The following is a 26,195-nucleotide window of genomic DNA, read 5'->3' as shown; positions in this document are numbered from 1 at the left end:
AAAGTAAACACACCATGTAATTTCCTTCCCGTTAGCTACCAAAAGTAGTACGTAGTATAACAGATTTTTGTGGCGTGTGTTCCTGGCCTTGCTCTCTGATAATCTTTTTCCTTTGTTTAATTTTTGAATTTAACTCTCAGGAGATGAGGCTAAAATTCTAAGGCCTCATTCATACCTAGTATTGCTTTGTAGTTTTTAAGTGTATTGGAATCTGATTAAAAAGTATAATTCTTTTGCTCCATAACACAGTACACTAATTTTTTTAGCCAGCCTGACATGAGAGATTTTTAACTTAGTGATCATGCAAAACTACTCAACATCTTTATAGATATATAAACTCAACAGTTAAAGGTGTTTGTTACCTCACCTTGGTAATAACCTTTATGTTTTTTTAGTAGATTTTTAGTCATTGCACATGGTCAAATATGGTTCAGACATATTTTTTGCACAAGTAATTTTCCTTAGTAAGTGTTGATAAAAGAAAATGTCCTCATAGATTTAATTTATATGGCACAGTATGTACTGTTGTAGAATCTTGACTCAGTGATATAGTCCACTTTTAAAATGATATTGATATACCAATAACTCCTATGATTTTACATCCCCTCCTTCTTCTGAGTGCCTTGTACATTTAAATGTTGTTTCATTTGTTTACATATTTAACTCCAACTCCCATCTGCCTTCATTATGAAGTGTATTTTTGTTAATATTTAGAAGGTTGTGGCAGTGTTTACTTGTTCAGTTACATCAGTCTTTCAGTCCTAATGTCACCTTGTTAACATCTTAGAAAATTTACGACCTCAACTTTAGGGCAGTATCTCTTGACACCCTTAGAAAAGAATATTTAATCTTAACTTGTATAACTTTTATTCAAAGTAGTAATCTTGCTTAGGGTTCCTAGTTTTCTTGCTTTTAATGTACTGTAACATCTTTTGAAAGTGCTTGTTTGCAGGACTTTAATTTGTGTAATTTATCCCTTTTATGTGGTAGTCTTTTTCTCATGTAGTAAAAGAAAATTTTAAGCACTGCTTATCTATTTATGTTACTGTATTCTATGGTTGACTATATATGTGCTAGGTATTAGTTGAAGTTTCAGTCTTTTTCACCAGCAGAAGTAGACTAGTTGTCCTGCTTGGGGTAGATGTAAACTTTAATGCTGGTGCTGGATTTCAACATGCATTTTCCTTGAGTATATTACACTTGTTTACATATTCACTTACTCTTCTACAGAACATTCCAGTGTTAAAGGATATATAACCAGATATGATATCTAATTACCTCTCTTCTTACCGCCTTAGTAGACTAGTGAGCAAGTTACCCAAATGTCATTTCAAGTCTGTTTGTGGCAGGTAAGAACATTGTTGATAGATCCTCAATTTAGGTTTTTTGTGCCTTTATAGTTTTTCACATCTTTTAAAGCAATTCATTTTAAAATTTTTTAGCAAAATTCTTTTAATATCCATGTGGTGAAATATAAATAGCAATTCATTGTTATGCCCTCTACTCAGGAAAATTGTGTGACGGTTTGTCTGTAACACACATTCAAATGGTAGCTTATTGAGGAAACACTTATGTTGATAGGAATGAATTAATTCTCAAGAGTATTATATTCGTATTGTGTTAGGAAAAAATCTTGATATACTATGCAAAAAGGCTCATGAAATTTTGATATCATAGATAAACACTAGAAAAATAAGGTATACATGTATTTTTTGTGGTTAGTCAAGTGCTTATACATATTCTGCAATTTGTCCTTTTAGACTTTTCTGTTCATGCTTATGCTGTACTCTCTGGAATGGTACTGTGTTAGATGTGACAAGTGATCAGCTGAAGAATGAGGTCTTGAGTCTTCTCTGGTGAGTAAACCTTTCCTAGAGAACACCATCTGCTCATGTTCCAATTGTTATTAGCTTTTCAGCTACTGAATTGTCATCTGTTGTACCACTTCTCCAAAGGTTGTCAATATATCACCACTTCCTCTGACTGCTGTTCTCATCACATGCTCAAAAAATTCTGTCTCTGAGATCAATCCATTTTCCTTCTGATGAATATTACAACCTTAAACTACTTCATTTGTGATATGATTTTCCCAGTGCATTTCTGCATTGTATTTTGCATCTTTTAGATCATCTTTTCAGTATCTTCAGTTTTATTTAAAAGTGCCCATGTTTCAGCTGTGTAAAAAGTATATTTTACAAATCAAATTTTGCCCCATTTAACACCAGATTTCCTATTTGTCAATAATCCAGTAGTTTCTTTTAATTCTAAGTACAGTATTTATACTTTCTTGCTGTCCTAAATCCGGCCTTATAATCCAGTAAATCACCAGGGTATCAGAAATGTTGTACTGTACCTACTCCAGGGTATCAGAAATGTTGTACTGTACCTACTTCAGGCCTATCCTCTTTATTTTTTAATGGAAAATTCCCTTAGCTCTATGTTAGCCCTTGTACATACCAGCATTGGCAGCTAATGATTTGCTCTTATTATGTCAGTATACAAACACGAGGTATGTGGCTGGAAAGCAAGGTAGCCAAATTCCTATAATTGTCCCTCTGGAAAAAATGGATTCCAGCATTGGCAGGTTAGGGAGATTTCCTTACACATCTACATTTGTCAGTCTGTCTAACAAGGGATATGTAAATAAAATATCATACCAACTGTCAAAGCCATTGACACTCATTGGATTCATATATGTTATGTAAGGATGACATGCAATCCAGATGATGACACAGATTGTGACAGGAATGATCCTTCATCCTCGGGTCATGATAATCTTGGACAGAAATTTTGTGGAAGAAGAGAAACCCTTGTTGGTGACATAAACACTGGTGATGAAGGTGAAGAGACAATGTCACTTTACATGTGTGTGTGTGTATTCTGGACAGCTGTAAGACAACATATTTGGTCTATAACCAGGGATGTTTGAATCAGCTTTTGACACAAGTGTTCCTTCAGCCCCAGCTGCATAGCTTTTTAGCTTTTACCTTTCATCCATTCCCTTTGGTTTCTTTCCACCTAGCCAGCAGATACTTAACCTTACCTTGCTCCAATTTTTATCTCTTACTTTATAAAATATCCTTCAGATGAGCCCTGTGGGAGCTTATCAGTGTGACTTGGCTGTCTCAAAGGATTTCCATCACTTTTCATGGAAAAGAAGAACACACACCTTCCTCTTGTCCAGGAAGAAGACTCAGGATATGCAAACCTTAGACTAGGTGTCTAAACAATTACATGTTGATAGATGCATTGCATGAAGATGATGCATGGAATTTCTGGTGACACTATCCCAAGTGCTGATGATTCATTGTTAAATTAAGGATGACACCCTTACCAACGTTAAGTTTCCACAGATTAGGACATAACCTGCTTTGCTCATCAATCAGAGATCTGCTAACCTATACTGTAGTATGATCAGTCAACTTATACTTCATTTCCAGTGGTAATGGAGTTGGGATAGTGAAGGGCACATTTATTATTAGCCACATCAGTTCCTTTCATTCACTTTCAGTGCAGGTAATAAAATTGTACGTTTGTGTGGCATCCAGAGTCCCATGCAACATCACCACCTTGTTCATACTAGTAATAAAGATTCATTTTAAGGAATGTCAGGTTTTTGAAAACCTTGATGAAGATATCCATGGTACTTGTACCAAAGACCCTAAAGGTTCCACAAGCTCTTTTGAGTTACTGGTTCATATCACCAGCTTTATCAGTGACAGTTGCACATGAATACCAGAGAGTTGCATGTTGCCTCCCACTTCCCTGCAGTTACTTGAACTCTGACTCATCTAATGTCAATTGTTTTATAATGAATATGAGTGTCTTCTGGAGAGGGTTTCACCCCCAGAAAAAAGACAAAAGACTTCATTTTTCAGTTAAGGAGTATTCTTAGCTAACATGCCTCCATTCAAGACAGCAGAGAAGAGTATAAAATAAAAATTTTGCATTTGGGAACAAATATTTTAAATGTACTTCATATTCATACCTTATATAGTACCTTCCAAGTCCGTCCTAGAAACCCTTCCAGATTGCAATGCTCCCTGCCACGTAGCTGCAAATTCTTTAACCTACTCCTAGCCTTTCATAAACAGAAGTAATTAAATTCCACAATATGAATCTGTACATTCTGATTGCATTTAATATTTTGATTGTTGATAGTTACCTAATAAAGTTTGTGCATATTGTGTTTGTGATTTTGTCCTTCATTACTTAGTTTCTATTTGTTTCAATAAAAAGTGAAGCCAATCTAAATTTGGTTTTTATCCATAAGAAAAACTGACCATACACATACTCAATCTCCCAACTGAGTGATGAACTCAACTACTTGAGTTCATAGCACCCTGGAAATTGTTAGATGAAGAAAAAATTAACTTTTTTGGCAAATTATAAAAAGGAGACCAAAATTTTAAGTACAGTGGTCATTACCATAGACCACTGTATGGAGATCAAAGACTAGTATTTGATGCAAACAATTTAAATATATGGTTACACAATACTGTAAATTACAGTAGATAAAAAATCATACCTTTTTAATACAATAATACTGAAGAAAGATTAAAGACCTTATGACAGCTCATTTTACCGTGCTGGCAAGAAAAAGCTTTAAGGTTACTTAATGCCAACTTTTTAAACGAAAATTAAAAATAGAAACCTGAATCATCATTCCAAATGTCAAGTTGCAAAAGGCACAAAGTAATAATGCCAAGATTAACATTTTTTAATCAAATGCTATTAACTATAAGCCATGAACAGAATTATATATTTATTTAAACTGCTACCTTTCACAAACTTTTCTCAAACTTTCCTACTTAATGAATCTGTTCAAAGGAAAATGTAGAAGCATATTACACCAGTACTGCAATTTATTGCAAATTTTATTTTTATATCAAATCTCTAAGACATTAGTCTTTCAAAAAGAATGACTACCTCAGTATGGTGAGTATGAGGGAACATATCCACTGGGACAGCATATTTAGGCAGAAATGGTGGGCTACGGTCCTTTAATTTCCCTTTGCCCTGAGTTGAAGCTAATTGCACAAAGTTTTCCATTGCTGAGCCTTCTGGTTTGCAGCTGATATATACAAGTTTAGTTATAGCTTCACATTGTCGAATGGCACGAATAACTTCTGGTCCTGAAAAAACAGAATTAGTACTGAACATATCAAAACATAAAACACAGTTCAAGAAAAACTTGCATATTTCTGGAAAATGGATGTATATTTACAGTTTTACTTCATTCTATAGAGGTTCTGTATATAATGAACATTCACCCATGCTGTTAATACGGACTTTAAACTTCCTGATTTTACATATTTCTTGAAAGAAGTGCAATAAGAAACAAAACCTTCAAATAATAGAGTTCTGACCGAAAAGAGAAATAAACAGGAAGAACAGCATAGATAATAGGTATTTTAGTTTGTTTAGTGGATTATCCTTATGGAAAGGTGTCATCAAAGTAACATTCACAAAAATGACAATTCAAGAAATCAATAACAATCATGTAAAACTGGAATAGCCATTGTTAATGTTTTTACACTAGGCTTTCCTTTTATGGGGTCTGATCCCAGCTGACTTCTCTCCTGCTACAAGCACTCCCCTGCCAGAATGTCCATCCAGCCCAAATTCTTACCTTACTACCTAAAGTGTGCCTTGTGCAAGATACTTTTGATAGTATAGTTTCTGCAGTACCCCTTAACTTTGCTTGACTCCAATTTATATTCCATTCTATTCAGTGATAACAGATCTTATTGGCAAGATCTACAAAAGTTATGAAATAAGATGCAGTGGTTTTGTTTATAAACTATTTTATAACAACAACAACAGTTATGATAATAGGTCTTCTCAGAAGTCAGGCTGCACTTCCACAACTATTTTAATCTGTTCTTAAACTTTTGAACATCATAACCTCCACCTTTGAGTGTTTACAGCTTCAACTTATAAAGAGTTTCAGGTTATGTATGAGTCACATTTTTTTTCATTACTGGACTATTCCTATTTATCAGCAGCCCAGCAATCGATGCTTTTTATCCAGGCTGTTGTTACTCTTCTTGCTTCCTTCTTATTTTCAGCCTGATAAATCAGATTGCCCCAAGGTAAGAGAAAATATCTTCACAATTAGCTCTTTTTATGCATGCCACGCACTGAAAAAATCACTGCTCTATATGAAGAGTGTGATCCTGAGCATCTCCTATGCCAATGCCTGTTACATTTTATATATAATGCTGCATGGAATTCTACCAAAGTTCTTGCCTACATCATACATATGGCCATTTCCAAAAATGCACTTTCTCCATAGCTTCTTTTCTGATTATCACAAGGATGGCTTTGCTTACCTTAATTAGCACTCCTCTCTTCCATCTTTAACCCATTTCTTAAAACTTCTTTCTCTGATTCTACAATAAAAACTAGGTCATCTGCATAGAGAGCCCCAGAAGTCTTTTTTGGATTCTTTACAGCTTCCTCCATTTCTATGAAGAATGGGCACAAACATTTAACCTAAGTTATTCTGACATGCCTGCCAGCCACTGTCTTAACGAGATCTAGTGTCATGACATAATTTGTTTGTTCAATGAGTTTTAAATACCCTTTCATCTTTGTATTGTCAACCTGATCAATTTTTACAACCACTTGCCAATACCCTTCTAGATCCCTCATTATACTTCAGTATCTGCTCTTCATAAAGGTGACTTCTGTGGTTGATTTTACCCGCTGTCTATGCCTGTAATAGCATGTGCTGGTGCTGGCAGACAAAATGTAAGTAAATTATAAGCAAAAGAATCACCTGCCAAATGACCTTGAATTCATTGCCTTGGCTGTGGTCCAAAACACCTAACCTGACCAATCCTACCCACAATTTCATCTGGAGGATATGGTGTCTGCCAATGCCAATCTTAACCACGAACATATATAAGACATGATAGCTGCCAATATCATACCAATCTTGCCCATAAACTCATCTGGAAGACGTAGCAGCTCCCAATACCATGCCAATTCTTTGAATGCAATCATTTAGGGCAACCTCTCCTGGAGGACAAGGCAACTTTAAATATCTTACCAATTCTACTGAAAAAACTCATCTGGAAGACATGACAGCTTCAAATATCATAGTAATACTACCAACAAACTCATCTGGGAGACATAGCAAATGAAAATTTTCAAGCCATTAATCCTACCCACTCACTCACCTGGAAGACATGGCAGCTGAAAATGCCATAAAAATCTACTCAAAAAATCATCTGAAAGATGTGGCTGCAAATAAGATACCATCCCTACCCACAAACCCATCTTGAAGACATGACAGATGCAAATAGATACCATTCCTACCAAAAACTAATCAAAAAGGCATGACAGCTGATAATAACACATCAATCCTACTAATAACTCATCTGGAAGACATAGTGGCAGCAAATACCATAACACTCCCCTCATCTCAGAGATATGGCAGCTGCAAATACCACACAACCCTACCCACAATGTCAAAAGCAATGATGGCAGCTACTACCACAACATTCCTACCCATTTCATTGGCCCCGGCCCAGAGTTTCATGGGCCGTGGGTGTCTTAAGAGTTTCATACAGCATTATATGGTTTACAGAAAACTTGATTGTGCTGAAGAAACTTCAGTGCATTTTTTACGTGCGGTTTGAATTTTTTAATAGAACGGACCAAAATACTGGGGGTGCATTTGGAGCCTCATGTCCGTGGCTGGGTTCCCCTCTGAGCTATGGGGCCTCAAAGTTGCCTTCTCATCTCAAAAGACATGGTGGGGGGAAATAACACAACAATCCTACCCACAAACTCATCTCAAAGACATGGTGGGGACAAATAACACAACAATCCTACCCTCAAACTCATCTCAAAGACATGGTGGCAGCAAGTATCATAACAATCCTACCCATAAACTCATTTCAAGGACATGGTGGGGGCAAATAACACAACAATCTTACCCACAAACTCATCTCAAAGACATGGTGGCAGCAAGTACCATAACAATCCTACCCATAAACTCATTTCAAGGACATGGTGGGGGCAAATAACACAACAATCCTACCCACAAACTCATCTCAAAGACATGGTGGCAGCAAGTACCATAACAATCCTACCCATAAACTCATCTCAAAGAGATGGTGGCAGCAAGCATCATAACAATTCTACCCAAAAACTCATTTCAAAGACAAGGTGGCAGCAAATACCAAAACAATCCTACCCACAAACTCATGGTAGCAGCAAATACCACAACAATCTTACCCACAAACTGCTCTCAAACCATGGTGGCAGCAAGTACCATAACAATCCTACCTATAAACTCATCTCAAAGACATGGTGGCAGCAAGTATAATCCAACCCACAAACTCAACTCAAAGACATGGTGGCAGCAAGTACCATAACAATCCTAGCCATAAACTCATCTCAAAGAGATGGTGGCAGCAAGCACCATAACAATTCTACCCACAAACTCATTTCAAAGATAAGATGGCAGTAAATACCATAACAATCAACAAACTTTACCAAATACAAACAATCTTATCCACAAACCATGGTGGCAGCAAGTACCATAACAATCCTACCTATAAACTCATCTCAAAGACATGGTGGCAGCAAGTATAATCCAACCCACAAACTCAACTCAAAGACATGGTGGCAGCAAGTACCATAACAATCCTACCCATAAACTCATCTCAAAGACATGGTGGCAGCAAGCACCATAACAACTCTACTCACAAACTCATTTCAAAGACAAGGTGGCAGTAAATACCATAACAATCCTACCCACAAACTCATAGTAGCAGCAAATACCACAACAATTTTATCCACAAACTGCTCTCAAACCATGGTGGCAGCAAGTACCATAACAATCCTACCTATAAACTCATCTCAAAGACATGGTGGCAGCAAGTATCATAATCCAACCCACAAACTCATCTCAAAGACATGGTGGCAGCAAGTACCATAACAATCCTAGCCATAAACTCATCTCAAAGACATGGTGGCAGCAAGCACTGTAACAACTCTACCCACAAACTCATTTCAAAGACAAGGTGGCAGCAAATACCATAACAATCCTACCCACAAACTCATGGTAGTAGCAAATACCACAACAATCTTATCCACAAACTGCTCTCAAACCATGGTGGCAGCAAGTACCATAACAATCCTACCTATAAACTCATCTCAAAGACATGGTGGCAGCAAGTATCATAATCCTACCCACAAACTCATCTCAAAGACATGGTGGCAGCAAGTACCATAACAATCCTACCCATAAACTCATCTCAAAGACATGGTGGCAGCAAGTATCATGACAATTCTACCCACAAACTCATTTCAAAGACAAGGTGGCAGCAAATACCATAACAATCCTACCCACAAACTCATGGTAGCAGCAAATACCACAACAATCTTACCCACAAACTGCTCTCAAAGCATGGTGGCAGCAAGTATCATAACAATCCTACCTATAAACTCATCTCAAGACATGGTGGCAGCAAGTATCATAATCCTACCCACAAACTCATCTTAAAGACACAGGGGCAGCAAATACCATAACAATCCAACCAAAACAAACTCATCTTAGATTCATGGCAGCTGCAAATACCGTAACAATCCTACCTGCAAACTCAAAAGACACGGTGGCAGGAAATACAGCAATCCTACCCACTTCTCATCTCAGACATGGTGGCAGCAAGTACCATAACAATTCTACCCATAAATTCATGTCAAAGACAGGGTGGCAAGAAGTAGCATAACAATCCTAACCACAAACTCATCTCAAAAGACAAGGTAGATGCAAGTAGCATATAAAATCTCAAAGACATGTGGCAGCAAGTACCATAACAATCCTACCTACAAATTCATCTCAAAGAAAGACATGGTGGCAGCCAATACCACAATAATCCTCCCACAATTCCTGTATTGTACAATAACAATCCTACCCACAAACTCATCTCAAACATGATGGCAGGAAATACAACAATCTTAACACAAACTCATCTTAAAGACAAGGTGGCAGCAAGCACCATAACAATCCTACCCACAAACTCGTCTTAAAGACAAGGTGGCAGCAAGCACCATAACAAACCTACCCACAAACTCATCTTAAAGACATGGTGGCAGCAAATACCACAACAGTTGTATCCACAAACTCATCTTAAAGATATGGTAGCAGGAAGTACCAAAACAATCATACCCATAAACTCATCTAAAAGACATGGAAGATGCAAATAACATACCAATCCTCAGCAAAACTCATCTGGAAGACAGTGTGGCTGCAAATAATTTACCAATCCCACTAATAAACTCATCTGGAAGAGATGGTGGCTACCAAAACCAAACCAACCCTATTGGAAAACTCATTTAAAAGATAGCCAATGCAAATAAGGCACCAATCATACCCAAAAGCTCATCTGAAAGACAGGGTGCTGCAAATATTATACCAGTACTACCAAGAGGACATAGCAGCTTCAAATAACACACAAATAGTACCCATAAACTCACCTGGAGTCTTGTTACTTCCTGCTACCATATCTTTAAGATGAGTTTGTGGGTACAATTGTTATGGTACTTCCTGCTACCATATCTCTAATGGGTATGATTGTTATGGCACTTCCTGCTACCATACCTTTAGGATATTTGTAAATGATACCAGTCATACCCACATACTCCTCAAAGACATGGCACCTGCAAATAACCTGTCAATCCTACCCAAAAATTCATCTGGAAGAAATGGAAGTAGCAAATATCACACCAATCCTACCCACAAACTAATCAAGGAGACATGGCAGCTACAAATAAGACACCAGTCCTTCCTATAAACTCATCTGGAAGACATGGCATCTGGCAATGCCATATCAATCCTAACAATGACTTATTTCAAAGATACAGTGGCTGCAAATCATTTAACAATCCTAAGCACAAGTTTATCTGGAAGACATGGCAAGTGCAAATACCATCTACCAACTTCCTCATTTGGAAAACATGGCAGCTGCAAAAAATACCAATCCCAACCACAAGCTGACAAGGAAGACACGGCAGCTGCAAATACACCAATCCAACCAAAAACTCATTTGGAAGACATGGTAGCTGCAAATACCATACCAGTCCTACCCTCTTACTCATATGGAAGACATAACAGCCTACAGAAAACATTAAGCAGGTAAGCTGACCAGCATTACAAAGCAATATGTGTACATCCTCTGTAATTCCAGTTGTCTTCTACAGAACCCCATACATATGATGCCTTAGACTGATTAAAACAACCTTCTCTTTACAACAAATAAAACAAAAGTTCAAGGTGTTTCTATGAGATATAAAAATGCAACAAAATTGTTTAAAAATAAATTAATGTATCTGGCAACAATCATCACTGACAAATGGTAATACTTACTGAGGCCTGCACGAGCAGGATTCATTATGGCAACAACATCAGAGCAGCAATTGAGATCTGGAGCTATTCGAGGTAGTACCTGTCACAGGAATAAATTAAAGTATAAATGTAACTTAGTTCTGATATAATTCAAAACAGACTGTGCCCGCGATAAGAGTAATCCAGCTTCTAACTTTGAAAACAAACTATTCAAAGGCCAAATGTTCTTTATCTATAGGACACCCCTAACCAATGCATCTCACTCAAAAAGTATAAAAACATATTCACTGAGAAAGACAATTCTTACAGTATCTTCATCCTTGAGAATTTCCTGCTATTTAATAAAATTATTTTTTTTTAAACTAACACAAGTTCGTCAAATCTGGGGAATAGTTGAGGAGGTAAGCATAGTATATGTAATTCACCTACTTGAGGAATCATTTACAAATTCAAAAATGAATAATCACCTCAGTAAAACAGACTTTCATTAAAATTGAAAAATTTTTTTTTATGAAAGTCTGTCGGAGCTACTGTATGACAACCACTGGAACACGTGAAATACAGTACTTACTTTTTCAGCAGCTCCTGCTATAAAATGGGCATTGGGAATATTATTAATTATGGCATTTTCTTTTGCATCTAATACAGCACCTGTTGTGACTTCAATTCCAACGCTTCCTCTCACATAAGGGGCCATGACAAGGCTGATAGTTCCTGAACATGAGGGGAATAAAAATACTCCATCAGTCTCATATGACAGAATTTGTCCCAGAAGAGTATTTGTTTCTTACAAAAATTTAATTTTTAACTAAACCTGGGAAGGAACTACAAGTCAAATTTTAATAATTGCCTGAGTTTAAGTAATATTTATCAATACAAAAGCGGCAGTAACTTATGCTAGAAAAAATTTGTACACAGCCTTGGCTGCGAAATACTGGACAGTGCAGTTTTCAACTATGAACTTTATTGTTATGTCCTTACTATCAGTAACATTTACATCTCCCTTAGAGAGCACAAGAGAAAACTACTAGGAAAATCAATCATGGTTTAGCAGCCCTTCTACATCACAATAATAAAACTTGAATAATTAGACATGGAAATCTGATCCAGAGCCACTAGTAATCAAATCATACGGTATAATGAAACAAAATTAAAACAGCAATTTTAATAACTTTTACTAGTCAACAGTGAAAATATTTTAAAATTTTTTTGTTTACTTTTTCGTTCGAGGTGGCCTTTTTGAATGTTGTCCCCAGTTTTGTGCTTATGTATTTTAAACTTTGTTAGTTCACCTTCATTACTGTAAAGTTAATCATGAAAAATGTCTCAAGAAAAATAGGAAAAATATATGCAATAACAATATGAAAAATTGCTGTACCTAATGTGCAACTACATCTATATATCCTAAGGCAACCATTATTGAAAAATTGTGTGATAATTTCTCTGCTACTTAATAAATTATCTTTCTATGAAATGCAAGTTAATTTTCTCTTCCCCTTTTTTTCTAGTCAATATGACTACCAACATATAAATGATAAAGTTAGAGAGAATGGAAATACTGAAATTATTCCCATGCAATAAATAAAAAATAAGGAAAGGGACAAAGCCAGGGATTTTGCTTAAAGCTTAAACCTGAACTGAAGTTCAACTAAAGTATATGTATTGTGAAAACCTTTTTTTTTTTACCAAGCTTCTCATCAAATGGCATTTCACAATCTACTCCAATCATGCTAAAGACGCACTACTATAAAAGATCAGAGCTCAGGCCAATACAGTTAAATTCATCAAGAGCGGGAACAAAACCAGCAATATTGATTTTACAACTCAAACAAATTAAGCTAGGTACCCATGAGTTTCATTTGAATACGTGAATATTAATTGTTTAACCAAAGTGAAGAACTTGAGACAAAAACAAACTGCCAAAGTATATTCCACATTACAGGAGTTATTTTAAAATAAAATAATAATAATAATAATAATAATAATAATAATAATTTTTTGTCAATCAATGTCACATCTGGTCTATTGCCACATATGACCCTTTCTGTTCTGATACCATAGTCCCAGAGGATCTTTGCCTGATCGTTTTCTATCACTCCCTCTGGTTGGTGTTCATACCACTTATTACTGCTAGCTAGCTGGTGTTTTGTGCACAGGCTCCAGTGGAGGGCTTTTGCTACTGAATCATGCCTCTTTTTGTACTGGTTCTGTGCAAGCGCTGGACATTCACTTGCCATGTGGTTTCTGGTCTCTTCTTTGATATTGCACTTCCTGCATATGGGTGAGATGTTATTTCCAACTATTGTTCTTTGAACATATCTTGTTCTTAGGGCCTGATCTTGTGCTACTGTTAGCATTCCTTCTGTTTCCTTCTTGAGTTCTCCCCTCTATAGCCATTGCCGTGTTTCATTGCTGGCCAGTGCTTTAGTTTGTCTCATGTACTATCCATGCATTGCTTTGTTGTGCCATTCCTCTGTTCTGTTTTTCATTCTCCAATCTCTGTATATTCCTGGGTCTTCGTCTACTTCATCAGTCCTTCTTCCCATGTACTCCTTAGCCACTTGTCTTCACTGGTTTTCAGATATTGCCCCAGTGCTCTGCTCTCGATGTTGATGCAGTCCTCTATGCTTAGTAGCCACTCCCCCCTTCCTTTCGTGTTATGTACAGTCTTTTAGGCTTTGACCACTCCACTACCCCTGTGCTGTATCTGATTACTGGTGCTGCCCATGTGTTTATGGCTTTCGTCATGTTTCTAGTGTTGAGTTTTGACTTGAGTATCGCCTTAAGTCTCTGCATTTTTCTGTTCCAAACTCCATCCTCATGTCCCCAGATACAATCCTTACAGTGTTGAGTTTTGACTTGAGTATCGCCTTAAGTCTCTGCATATATTCTTTCCTGATTGTGTCCTTCATCTCTTGATGTTTTATATCCTCTCCTATTATTCCCAGGTGCTTGTACCCTTTCTCATCCATGTGTTTGATGCTTTATCCCTTCAGTCCTTGTTACTTTGCCTTTTTGTATGTTGACCAAGGCGCATTTTTCTGTTCCAAACTCCATCCTCATGTCCCCAGATACAATCCTTACAGTCTGGATTAGGGTATCTATTTCCCTGATACTCTTACCATACAGCTTGATGTTGTCCATGAACATCAGATGGTTAATTCTGTTGCCTCCTTTCATGAGTTGGTACCCAGCATCCATCTCTGCAGTACCTTTGTCATGGGGATCATGGCTACTACAAAATAAGAAAGTACCACTCATTGATGTTGCAATACCATGGGACACCAAAGTAGATGAGAAAGAAAGAAAAAAAATTGATAAGTATCAAGACCAGAAAATCAAAATAAGAAGGATATGGGATATGCCAGTGGAAATTGTACCCATAATCATAGGAAAAACTTAGAAGCCGAAGTAGCTCCAGGACTCATGCAGAAGAGTGTGCTACTAGAAACAGCGCACATAGTGAGAAAAGTGCTGGACTCCTAAGGAGGCAGGATGCACCCCGGAACCCCACCTATAAAAGCCATCCAGTCAAACAGGATGACTGTGATAGACAAAAAAAAAAACACATAATAATAATAATAATAATAATAATAATAATAATAATAATAACAATAATACTGAGTTCCTCAAAATTCCTGTATGATACACAACTGTGCAAAGTTAGGTCGTTTAAATGAAGATTTACTTATTTATTGTAAAAAAACTATCTTTTCAAATTCTATCATAAGAATAACAATGCATAAACTGATTTCCAAGTACAAATGAAAACCTAAAAAATGGGAAGAAATAACTAACAAACATGATGAGGCAAAGGAATTAATTCACAGAACTGAATAAATAAAATCATGAGAATATATTACTATATATGTTGGGAAAATGATATCCACAACTTCATCACTATGCACCACTTAAATTCTGAAACCCTTGTAACTGAAATTAATCAAGAAATGTGTGGTTAGGGTAAACAGAATGCTGCAGTCACTTATACATAAAGCTGATATATTACTTAGAAATTATTTCATGACTCACCTGTTCCACAACAAACATCTAATAAGGTTGTTAAAGGAGACACCTCAGCAATTTCTCTAACAGTTCTATATAGAACTTCAGCACCCCCAGTATTGATCTGAAAAAATATTAACTTAAGGTTTGAAAGTATATAAAGCCATCACCAGTATTGAAATTGTAAAATATCTATATATATAAATATATATATATATATATATATATATATATATATATATATATATATATATATATATATATATATATATATATATATATATATATATATATATATATATATATATATAAAAAAAAACCAAGTGTGGAATAGTTAAAAATGAGTCACATGGCTATCAGATTAAACACAAAAAACACCCCACTACAAGAAGTCACGTTTCTCCTTCTGAAAGCTTTCTTACAGGGTAGTTCTAGCACTGGCCCATATGTGCACTATAAGCACCACTGAACAATATGATTTGCATCATATCTTCAGTCAGTGGCTGCATACCTCTTTTACTGATTACTTTTCATCCCTTCTGTTACCTTTCTTCCATTTTCTAAGATTTATTCCTATTTTCATTGACTTTCATCAAAATCAGCTATCATCTAGTTCTGATGGAAATAAATGAATGAAAAGAGGAAATCCTCCTCACTTTACAACTCATGCACCAGATATACCCAGAGAAGGGTAAAATTTTAAATCAAATGAAGTTGACAACTGTTGAATTACCATAACCTGGTTCTTAGCTATGATAGCTGGTGTAAAGGAAAGGTCACACAAGTCCATCCTTAATTATGTGTAACCTCAACTGAAAGCCCTGAACAGCTCAAAGACACTGCTGAATTAAAAGCAAGTACTACCTCCTCTTGCTATCATATGTACCCAAAAGAAGGCATCTCAAAACTGTGGCTCCCATGGCAAATGAGACTCACCTGGAGGAGAGTAGTAGTTCTTTAATAAGGACTGATCTTTGAGCTAACTAATGGTATTCCAAGCAATAAAGATTAATTATCATGAGCAGTTTTCCACTGTTTCATGTCATCCTACATATCATACTATATTTTAATGACACAAATAAGATTCTGATGACTGGAATGCCTGTTGAAAGATAATAAAAAACAACTGCAAACCAAATACTCCCTCTAACATAACAAATATGATGAAGTGGAAAAGAAATTGGAGATTAAAATACATGTATAGTGCTGTATTCAAAAGGATGGTGGTACATGTATTCTTACGTACGCAACACATATAGGGAGAACAAAAGAGAAACGGGTTTCGGGAAAAAGTATCAAACAAAGGGAGGAGTGGTTTGGATATACAGTATGTCAGAGTTCAAGGACTAAGGAAACTGAACGTAGTGTCAAAAAGGCTGGAGAGTTCATAATCTAAGAGTGGGAAAGTTGAAACACAAATAGACCACTTTCTGAAGAGGTGAATACAGTACAGTACAGTGTTACTTCAATTATTTGCATCTGCACTATCCACAACTACATATTATCTGCATACAACACACAAATATATGTTGGATATATATATAATGAATGAAAAGCTGGAAGACAAAAGGAAAAAAACTGAGTAGGCTGCTGGTGTACCCTAATTGTCTACATAAACTATCGGCCTCTAACACCTTCTAATACTCCACAAAAATTTACATCCTCTCATCAAACACTCATAATCTACATATCAAGAAAACCACACTCAAGCCTGCACAGCTAGTCTAACATAGCTCCTAACATAGCCTATGTTGTTATCGGCAAAACCTAAACAATTGAGTTCCTCATTGGACGGATGGGTATCGTTCTCAGCTAGCACGCTGCTGGGCCCACGTTCGATTCTTCGACCAGCCAATGAAGAATTAGAGGAATTTATTTCTGGTGATAGAAATTCATTTCTCGTTATAATTTGGGGATTCCACAATAAGCTGTAGGTTCTGTTGCTAGGTAACCAACTGGTTCTTAGCCACATAAAATAAATCTAATCCTTTAGGCCAGCCCTAGGAGAGCTTTCAATCAGCTCAGTGGTCTGGTTAAACTAAGGTATACCTAACTTTTAACCTAAACAATCTGTTTTCACAAACTCTTTCCTATACAGCCTAATGCTTTAATCTCTGCTTGTTGTAGATGACATAAAGAAAAGACAGAAAACAATCACAATACAGCACCGTACAGGAGAAATTAGCCAGAAATCATCAAAATATAATCTAAAGCCAATAATGAGTGTGTTTAACATGACGGCATGAAGAAATGACAGAACATAAACATTCCAGCACAATCTGGTGGGAAACAGGTGAATACAAAGACAGTCCTAGCAATTTAGACAAGAATATTTTGATTTTTTTTTAAAAAGCCCATTGCACCAAATGGCACAAAGAGGTAGGATTCATTCTAAATAATGTGTTTACAGGTTCTGACATAAGAAAAACCTATTTTTGATAATCGCTGTTGAGTCCTCAAGGAGATAACCTTCCGTGGGTCTGTCAAAGATCCATAGTGACTGAACTAATATCAAAGAATTCTCTTTTAGTCACTCTCCTGGCCAGGTATTGTGTCATAATGATACACACTATAACACGTTATGGCGTATTTAATGGACTAAAAGATAAGAGGCTCTTTCCTTATCTTACAGCGAAGCGGTACCAAGGTTATTCCTTTGTCAAACCTGCTAGAAGAGGAAGTGATTATAGAGCATGCGCACTCCACCATTTTGTCGACAAACAGACTGGCAAGAGACCGATCAAGCCATTACTATCTGCTGGTCAATGAAGGATGACCCCTCGCTCAAATCCCATGCCTTTTTGTTGGGGAAGTGGGTGGGTTTTGAGGACTCAAAAAAAAAAAAAAAAAAAAAAAATCTTAGTTTAACCAGACCACTGAGCTGGTTAACAGCTCTCCTAGGGCTGGCCCAAATGATTAGATTTATTTTACGTGGCTAAGAACCAACTGGTTACCTAGCAATGGGACCTACAGCTTATTGTGGAATCCGAACCACATTATGACAAGAAATGAATTTCTATCACCAGAAATAAATTCCTCTAATTCTTCATTGGCCGCTCAGAGAGTCGAACGCTGGGCCAACAGCGTGCTAGCTGAAAACTCAACAGCAGCCACCAAAAATAGGTTTTCCTACATCAAAACCTGTTTTTTAATAGCGTAGTCGCTAGTTTCGTCCTCAAGGAGCTTTAAAAAGAAATTGACAGGTGATGAATTTTAATCCCAACAGCCCAAAGACAAAACATTTCTGATCTCAGATCAAGCCACAAGTTTCAAGCCCCATTCTTTATTCCAAATACCCCTTAGGTTTTGGTAACAAAGAACAAGAAACAAAACACGAACTTATGTTTTAGGATACAGTTCTACAGTGACTAATCTAAGTATGCTGGGTTTGGTTGCAGTATTGTCACACTTTCCCCCAGCGATAGTTAGCATACCCACCCATCAGGAAGACCCCTGGTTTTCTGCTGTAGCACCTGCGGGATCAGGACTAACCATACCACCTACTGATACACAGTGTAGTCGAATTTGTTCAAGCTTGTGGCAATAATGTTGTAAAAATACTGTCTCTGATGACCATCCTGTACATTCGGAGACTTCTTTGAAAGTGACATTTTTGAAGAAGACCAACAACATACTTACTTTCCTAATATCATGTGACCTAGGAAAGGGGTGTGGATTTGCCTTTTTAATGAGGGACACTAAAATTATTCTCAGTCCTTTTAGAGAGAGTGGTTTGCTTGTGCTAGAGTGTAAGAAAATCAGACCCTTTGGGATGTTTGCCATGACTTCTAGGTAAACCTTCAGTGCTTGAACCAGGCATAATGTATTGTTTGCTAAATTCAGTTTTCTTATCAAAATATGAGGTTTCCTTCTTAAAGGATTATCATTCTTGGCCAGGAATGATGGGCCACATGAAAATAATAACTGATGGTCAGCTGTTTGCATGATGTATCATCCCCATCTAAGAGAGCCCAGTTCACTAATACGAGCTCCTGATGCTAGAGTAATCAAGAAGATCACCTTTCGCAGCATGTGAGTTGTGGTTGTATTGGGTCCACTGAATTGAGGAGTTGACAGAAGTCTGAACACCTTATTCAAGGACCAAGTACAGTAGTTGGAAACCTTACGGGAGCAGGTCTTTGTAGTGCAAAAGACTGGAGAAGGGAAGTGACAATTTCTATACCCGTACTAGAGTCAATACTGAATCTATAAAGCAACGGTTCCGTTAATGCTGCTTTGTATGTTGTATGCCATGATTGTTGTAACAGCAAGAAGTTTGTCTTCAGAAAAGTATAAAAGAAAACTTAGAAGCGTTTCCATAGAAATCTCAACTGGGCTCTCAGTATGGATATAATCTAACCTATCTTCCAAATGGACTGGCACTGTCAGACAGATGATGTCCATAGTTTTTGCTCTAGATACCTAGCAATGTTGGGTGAGTAATTTTCACAGTAGACAATATTTAAAAAATCCACATGTGAAGGTCTCAGCTCAGAAAGAATGCGCAGATGACTTTCCCTCCTACTGTCTGGGAGAGAACAGCATACGGTAGTGGAATTAATCTCTTCGCCCATTGTTGGAGTAATAGGAACCAATGCCTGTTTGGCCAAATTGGGGCTACCAGGTAAGCTGTTCCTTTGAAGGTTAGAAGCTTGCTCGAAACCTTCGAAATCTGGGACAACAGAGGAAAAAGGTATACTGCCTTCCATTTGTTCCAGTCTTGTAGGAAGGCATCTCTTGCTGTTGCTTGATTGTCCAAGTCCGGAGACACATACACTGGAATTTTGTGGTTCTCGTATGTGGCAAACAGGTCCACTTCCAGCTGTGGAAGCATGTTGCTATTGTATGAAAAGAATGGTTGTCCAACACCCAATCTGTTGAGGATGTCGTTTTCCTCGATAGAGAGTCTGCTATTACATTGAGAGACCCTGTTAGGCGAATTGCAGACAAGTGCCACTTCCTTGCTTGCACTACCTGAAGGATGGCTAGCATTACCATATTAAGAGGAGGTGAACGTGATCCTGACCTCTTGATGCAGGACATTGCAGTCATGTTGTCTAGAATCAACAAAATATGTGTCTCTTTTGAAGGTTTGAGTTTTTTGAGAGACAAAAAGACAGCCATCAGCTACAGGAAATTGATATGACAATTCCTCAGAGTAGTTGACCACCTCCCTGCCACCTGACGATCCTCCCAATGTTCTTCCCAACCTGTCAATGAGGCATCTGTATGTACTGTCACTTGTACAGATGGAGGAGTCAGGGTGACCTGTTTCACCAGAGACTTTTTCTGGGTCCAAGGCTGAAGTATCTCCCCAAATTTTTTATTCTTTTGATGAGGTCTGTCTCTTATCTTTTTTCTTGCATGCTATAGCCAGAATTTGGTTTCATTTTTTAGTTGCAATCTGATTACTGGATCTATTTCAGATCTATAGAAGCTGTCCAGGTCCCTTGTGGAATGATTGAACATACTTGGGCAACGGTAGCCATCAAAAATTTTTGGCAAACAATGTGCTTGTTCAATGTTGATAGGTCAAAGACCACTTTTCAATCGGAGGAATCCTTTTTGGGGACACTGAAGTGACATGCTTGGGGGCGAATATATGCAAGTTCCTTTATGATTCCATTTAACAGGGCCTTCTGCATGTAATCTTACAGAGAGGGATCTGGTTTTTGGAGGAGCTCCTTTCAGGGAGGGGGGAGGATGAGACCATTTCCACCTCAACCCGTTGAAAATAATGCAGTGTTCCCAAGGGGAAGACTTCCATTACCTGTGGTGTTGTCAAAGCCGACCCCCAACCATACAATTCCTATTGGGATCCACCTCTTCTTCTGCCTTTGCCCTTGATAGGCATTCCAGGTGCTGCTTGTCCTTTTCCCAAGGAAGAGTGTCTTTGGACCCTGTGAAAAGGATATCCTTGCTGTTGTTGTTGTCCCTTTCTAGGGAGTAGTCCCTTCTGACTAACTACCAGTTTTTGAGGAACACTTTTAGGGTGACTGAAGGATTATATGATTTTTAGTCATAGCGAGCCTTTTTTGGGTTGGATAAAGAGAAGTGTTAGGTTTTTTTCCTGAATGCCCCTTTTCCAAGGAGAGTGTACACTGTACAGGCAGTCCCTGGTTTACAATGGGGTTCTGTTTTTACGCAGCGTCATAAACCGAAAATCGTTGTAAACTGAAAAATCATCGAAAATCGTCAGAAATCCTAAGAAAACCTTACTTTTAATGCTTTGGGAGTATTGAAAACAATGTAAACTGCATTTTTACTGAGCTTTTTATAAAAAAAGAATCCAAATTTTGATTATTCTGCCGTTTTGGAGCCATATTTCTTCCGTCGGATCAGCGTACGATGCGTCGTAACCCCGGAACATGCGTCGTAAACCGGGAAATAATTTCTGATGAATATATTTGAAAAGCGTTGTAACCTCGGAACGTCGTAAGCTGGACCCATTGTAAACCGGGGACTGCCTGTACAATTCTGTAGGCGGGCTTGCTCGTTAAGTTGAGCACAACACACTCCTCAAATAGGTCCTTACAGAAAGGGTTAGACTGTAATAATGAAGTCACATTGGGGAGTGACTTGTTGGAGCTCCCCAATGTTTGCATTCACACTTTTATGCATCATTCTAGAAAGTCACAGAGTACTTTCCATAGGGTTCTCATAAGACTTTGGCCACAACAGCAAAAATTGTTCTGGAATCTTCTGGAAGCCTTTTGGTGGCAACTTCCAGCAAGGTGGTAGAGGTTATAATACTAAGGAAGCGGATCCTAGCATGAAATTCTGCCAAAGCTGTTCCATCTGAGATTCTTCTCATAGGGGTCCCAACCTGTTGGGTAGCTATATCTAGAGGGAGCTTTTTCCTTTCAAAAGGGAGTTGAAACATTGCCCATTCCTTGGTGGAATTATTCGAGACTGGGATGACTGCGGCAAATGGCTTTAATTCTGCCATAATCTCTCATTTTCTGGTCACTACAAAATTCTGAAAATCTACTTTCACATGATTAATTATTTTAAAAGTGAAGGGGCAAAAGGCTGGGGCTACTCAGCAGGCAATTTGGGTCTTATCCAAAATAGCAGTAGAGGTCCATTTTCCACTGACCTGGTAAAGGTAGGGGAGCTGTTTCTTTTAGTGGTTTCTCAAAGTCTGCTGAAGGTGGTACCAGGTGCCATTCTGTATTAGGGAATGCTGCCCTGTCTCTAAATTCTACATGTACAACTTTGATCATAGTTTTCCTCTCATTAATTAGATACTGTCGGGAGAGAAAATGCACACTGAGGCATCCTGCCAAAGATTATCAGTATCATCAGGGGTGAATATTGCAGCGCTTATTATGTTTTGATCCGAAGTTTTGTAGTCCGAGCTGGCCATTTTGTTGTTTCCAGTCGGAATTCTAACTTCAGACTCTGTCTGGGCAGAATTTGTATCCACTCTCACTTTTTGGTTACAAGATGAAGTATTCTTACACTTTGGGGTGTACAGGACTGACCCAATTTCCTTTTCGGAATTATGTATCATGTCCCTTATACATTGCCATTCTGTGGCAAGGACATCTTTGATGTTACTCATAATTTCCTCATGAAAATGATCAAATGTCGCAAACCGTGTATCCCTTTTGGGAGAGCTTGCGCAATCTGACTGAGCTTCAACAACTGAAGTGTAACTGCCTGTTAACCAAGGGGTAAAGTCCTGGGTGAATCACTGTACCCCTCTGAGAACATAGTCATTTCAGTCAGGGTTAGGTGGATCCTAGTATCCCTTTTGGGGAAAAGACCCTCTTCTGCATCTGATAGCTGCATGGGGGGATAGATTTCCTTCTGGAAAGTTTCCCCCATGTATAGCTGAAATTTGTGTCCCTGATCCTTCTGGGTTCAGCAAGGCCGTTTCAGTGGCAATGTCCACTTCATGCCCACTAATAGGGATATCACCGCCCAGTAAAAATTCCTCCGCTTCCTCAGCCTGGTTAACCTGGGAGGTACTAGGGACTCATGTTTCTGGGTTTTGGCCCAAACATAGATCTTGTTCTGAAAAAGGGTTAAATATCTGCTGCCGAAGTTCTGCCGGAAAGATATAATTGCCCCCTTCCTCACCCCTACTAAACCCTAGGACCCATTGAGACAGCTTAAAACGAGCTGTTTTGTCCTTAAAACTTTCTGCCAGGAGCATACTATAAATTTCACATATCTGGTGACCAAGCAAATTTTCTTTGTTTTTCGCAAGGACTATGCTCATGGCAGATGGTATGAGCTCATACCCACTGGTAAAAAGCGAACTGAGCAATCTGCTGCGGAACACTTAGCAATGATATAAAACAGGTTTTTATTAAATACTAGTTAGTACTGATTGTCTGTAATCCTTATATAGATAGTTTATTCGACATTACAGGCTAACTTGATTACATGAGTTTAGTGTGCGCAGTCTGTTTTGGATTTATAGTTTGGCACGGAAGGTTATGAAGTACGCTATGCTCTCCTCGAGCAGGCTTCTTGATGAACCCTGAGGTTTTATATATACCTGTCGGTTTTGCGTCTCCGCCAAACTCCGCCTCATGTGACTTATTCTTGACTCGGAAGGTTGTAAAAATGCGCTATGCTCTCTCCGAGCAGGCTACTTGATGAATCCGTTTTTTATTTACACCATCGGTTTTATCAGCCTTCCCAAACGCCGCCTCCTTTGGCTTATTATTAGTCGTTTGGCAGCCGGCAGATTCTTAGCGTTATGCGCTATGCTCTCCGAGCAGGCTACCTGATGAATCCGTTTGGTTTCATATATACCTGTCGGTTTTACCTCCGTCAAGCTCCGCCTCATGTGGCTTATTAATAGTCGCTCTTTTCGAACTCCGTCTCGATTCAAAAGGGATTCGTTAATTCGGTAGGTTTCATATAAACCTATCGGTTCTCCGCCTCTTGTGGCTTATTAATAGTTAATCTTTAGGTGTTTGGGCTCTCTCCGGGCGAGATTCTCGGTGGATCGGTAGGTTTCATATACGCCTATTGATTTCCTCCGCCAAACTCCGTTTCGGGTGAGATTCTCAGTAAATTGGTAGGTTTCATATACACCTATCGGTTTTCCTTCGCCAAACTCCATCTTATATAACTTATTGATAGTTGTTCCTCCGGTGTCTGGGGTCCTAATTTTCCCCCTCCTGGGGCCGGCCGCAAGTCTCGTAACTCTTAAACTTCAAGTTAATTGTTTACGGAGAGTTTTCTGAAGACGTTGCGGCCTTCTGTCTCGTTCTCGGACCTGTGAACATCGTCCCGGGCGATAAGTAGGTGCGGGAATAATTGAGACAAACCTTTTCCGCTTAGCTCAGAATTAGGTGAGGCAAACTTTTCCTTTAGGGATTCGTTACCTTCTCATCCCTTTTCGACGGTTCCTGGTCTACCGTCCCTTAAGGTGAAGTCAGTAAAAAAAAAAAAAAAAAAAAAAAAAAAGACCACCCTTTTTAAACCAAGAAGACCCGCTCCGGGGCCCCCTCAAGGACGTCTCGGATCTCTAATCCGGTGCCATCTACTTCTGTTTGGCCTCGTCTTCTGGAAAGGGACACGGCCCAAGCAAAGCAAGGCGGTTACCCCTCCTTCCTTTGTTGAAAACTCTTTTACGGGTCTCCTTATAAGGAGAGCTCGTTATGAGGGTCATTGTCAACCTATTAAACTAACTATCTACGTCATGGTCCATGCCTTCCCTTTCCCAGGAGCTTAAATCCCAAGAGATTAATCTCAAGACTCATTGTCAATGGATCACCTGTTAAGTCCTGCTCCGTTCCGAATTCTATCGTTCGGACATCTCCACCTCTTTTCCCCTCCAGTCTGGGGAATCTTGGTGCCTTCCCTTTATGCTTCCCAGCATGAAGGCACCCTCCTGTCGGGGGTGTGGGCACATGGAGGTTGGTGGAAGGGCATTTCTTCCCTTCCGGTCTGGTATCCTCTTATCCGGGTTTTACCAGACTGTCAGAACGAGCATGGCATCTGTCTGGCAGGATCCATAAGTGAGCCCTCAGCTAGGGGCTGGACACATCGTCTCCTGAGGACTCTAACGGAGTGGCAGGCGGAGAAATTCAAAGTTCACGCCAGCTGTGGGGTCTTACCGTGCTCTCTTTGAGAGTCCTGTTTCTTACCCCTTGTGCTCCAATGTAGCCCCTCTTATCAACAGGCTTGTTTTGAAAATGTATCGCTGAGGCATTTCCGGGAGACAGATATCACAGATACATTCACAGTGAATCTTCTAACCCCGGACTACGCTTCTAATTTATTCAGCGTACAGCTCCTAAGCTTCTAAAGTCAATTTTCGGAAGCTGAAACAGGGTGTAAGTCAGGCTTGCCCGTTCCGCCTTGAGCTGAAAAATCTTATGAACAGTTTCACCTGGAGAATTAATCTTTTCCCCAGGTGGGCGTTGTTATTAGACCCGTCTGGGGCTACTATTGTTTCCCAGAGCCTCCGTTCTCATGGGTGTCTACCCTCACGAGCAGAAACGGTCTGATCTTGCCGGACCTGTCCCAAGTCCGGCAAGAAGTTCATGTAGTTCAAGAGCCCCCTGCTCAGGCGGTGGTGCAGGCTCTTCAGGTCTCTGCCCTAGACAGCCGTCAGCTCTCACTCCCAGCCTCCACCTCGATGTGTGCAGGTTCAGCCAACACATCAGCCCCTTCATAACGCCCCGTGTGTCTCTGCCTCCCCACGTGCCCGCGGAGTTTTCTTTGCTTCATCACGAAACCTAAGGAAAGAATTTTCACTAGACATTTGGCCAGAGGCTCTGACCCTCCAGGGGTTATCATAGGAGCAGGGATGCATCCTACTCCTCTCCGAGAAATTGGGAAGGCATTCGCTTCA

General features: G+C 38.8%; 1 protein-coding gene across 1 annotated transcript in view; it reads right to left on the bottom strand.

Annotated features, from left to right (window-relative positions):
- Nucleotides 1-2,157: 2,157 nt before the first annotated feature.
- LOC136846481 (tRNA (uracil-5-)-methyltransferase homolog B-like) overlaps nt 2,158-26,195 on the bottom strand; it is an 80,225-nt gene continuing 56,187 nt past the window's right edge. The window contains exons 8-12 of the mRNA XM_067117292.1: nt 15,398-15,494; nt 11,937-12,079; nt 11,387-11,465; nt 2,387-5,135; nt 2,158-2,353 (exon numbers count right to left, since the gene is read on the bottom strand). Of these exons, the coding sequence (XP_066973393.1) occupies nt 4,897-5,135; nt 11,387-11,465; nt 11,937-12,079; nt 15,398-15,494 (558 nt within the window). The 3' untranslated portion in view covers nt 2,158-2,353; nt 2,387-4,896. The remainder of the gene's footprint in view (nt 2,354-2,386; nt 5,136-11,386; nt 11,466-11,936; nt 12,080-15,397; nt 15,495-26,195) is intronic.

The sequence above is a fragment of the Macrobrachium rosenbergii genome, chromosome 15 (genome assembly GCF_040412425.1).
Source record: "Macrobrachium rosenbergii isolate ZJJX-2024 chromosome 15, ASM4041242v1, whole genome shotgun sequence".
Classification (NCBI taxonomy): Eukaryota; Metazoa; Arthropoda; class Malacostraca; order Decapoda; family Palaemonidae; genus Macrobrachium; species Macrobrachium rosenbergii.
The sequence above is the reverse complement of the archived record's forward strand: the minus strand, read 5'-3'. Positions and strand labels throughout refer to the sequence as shown.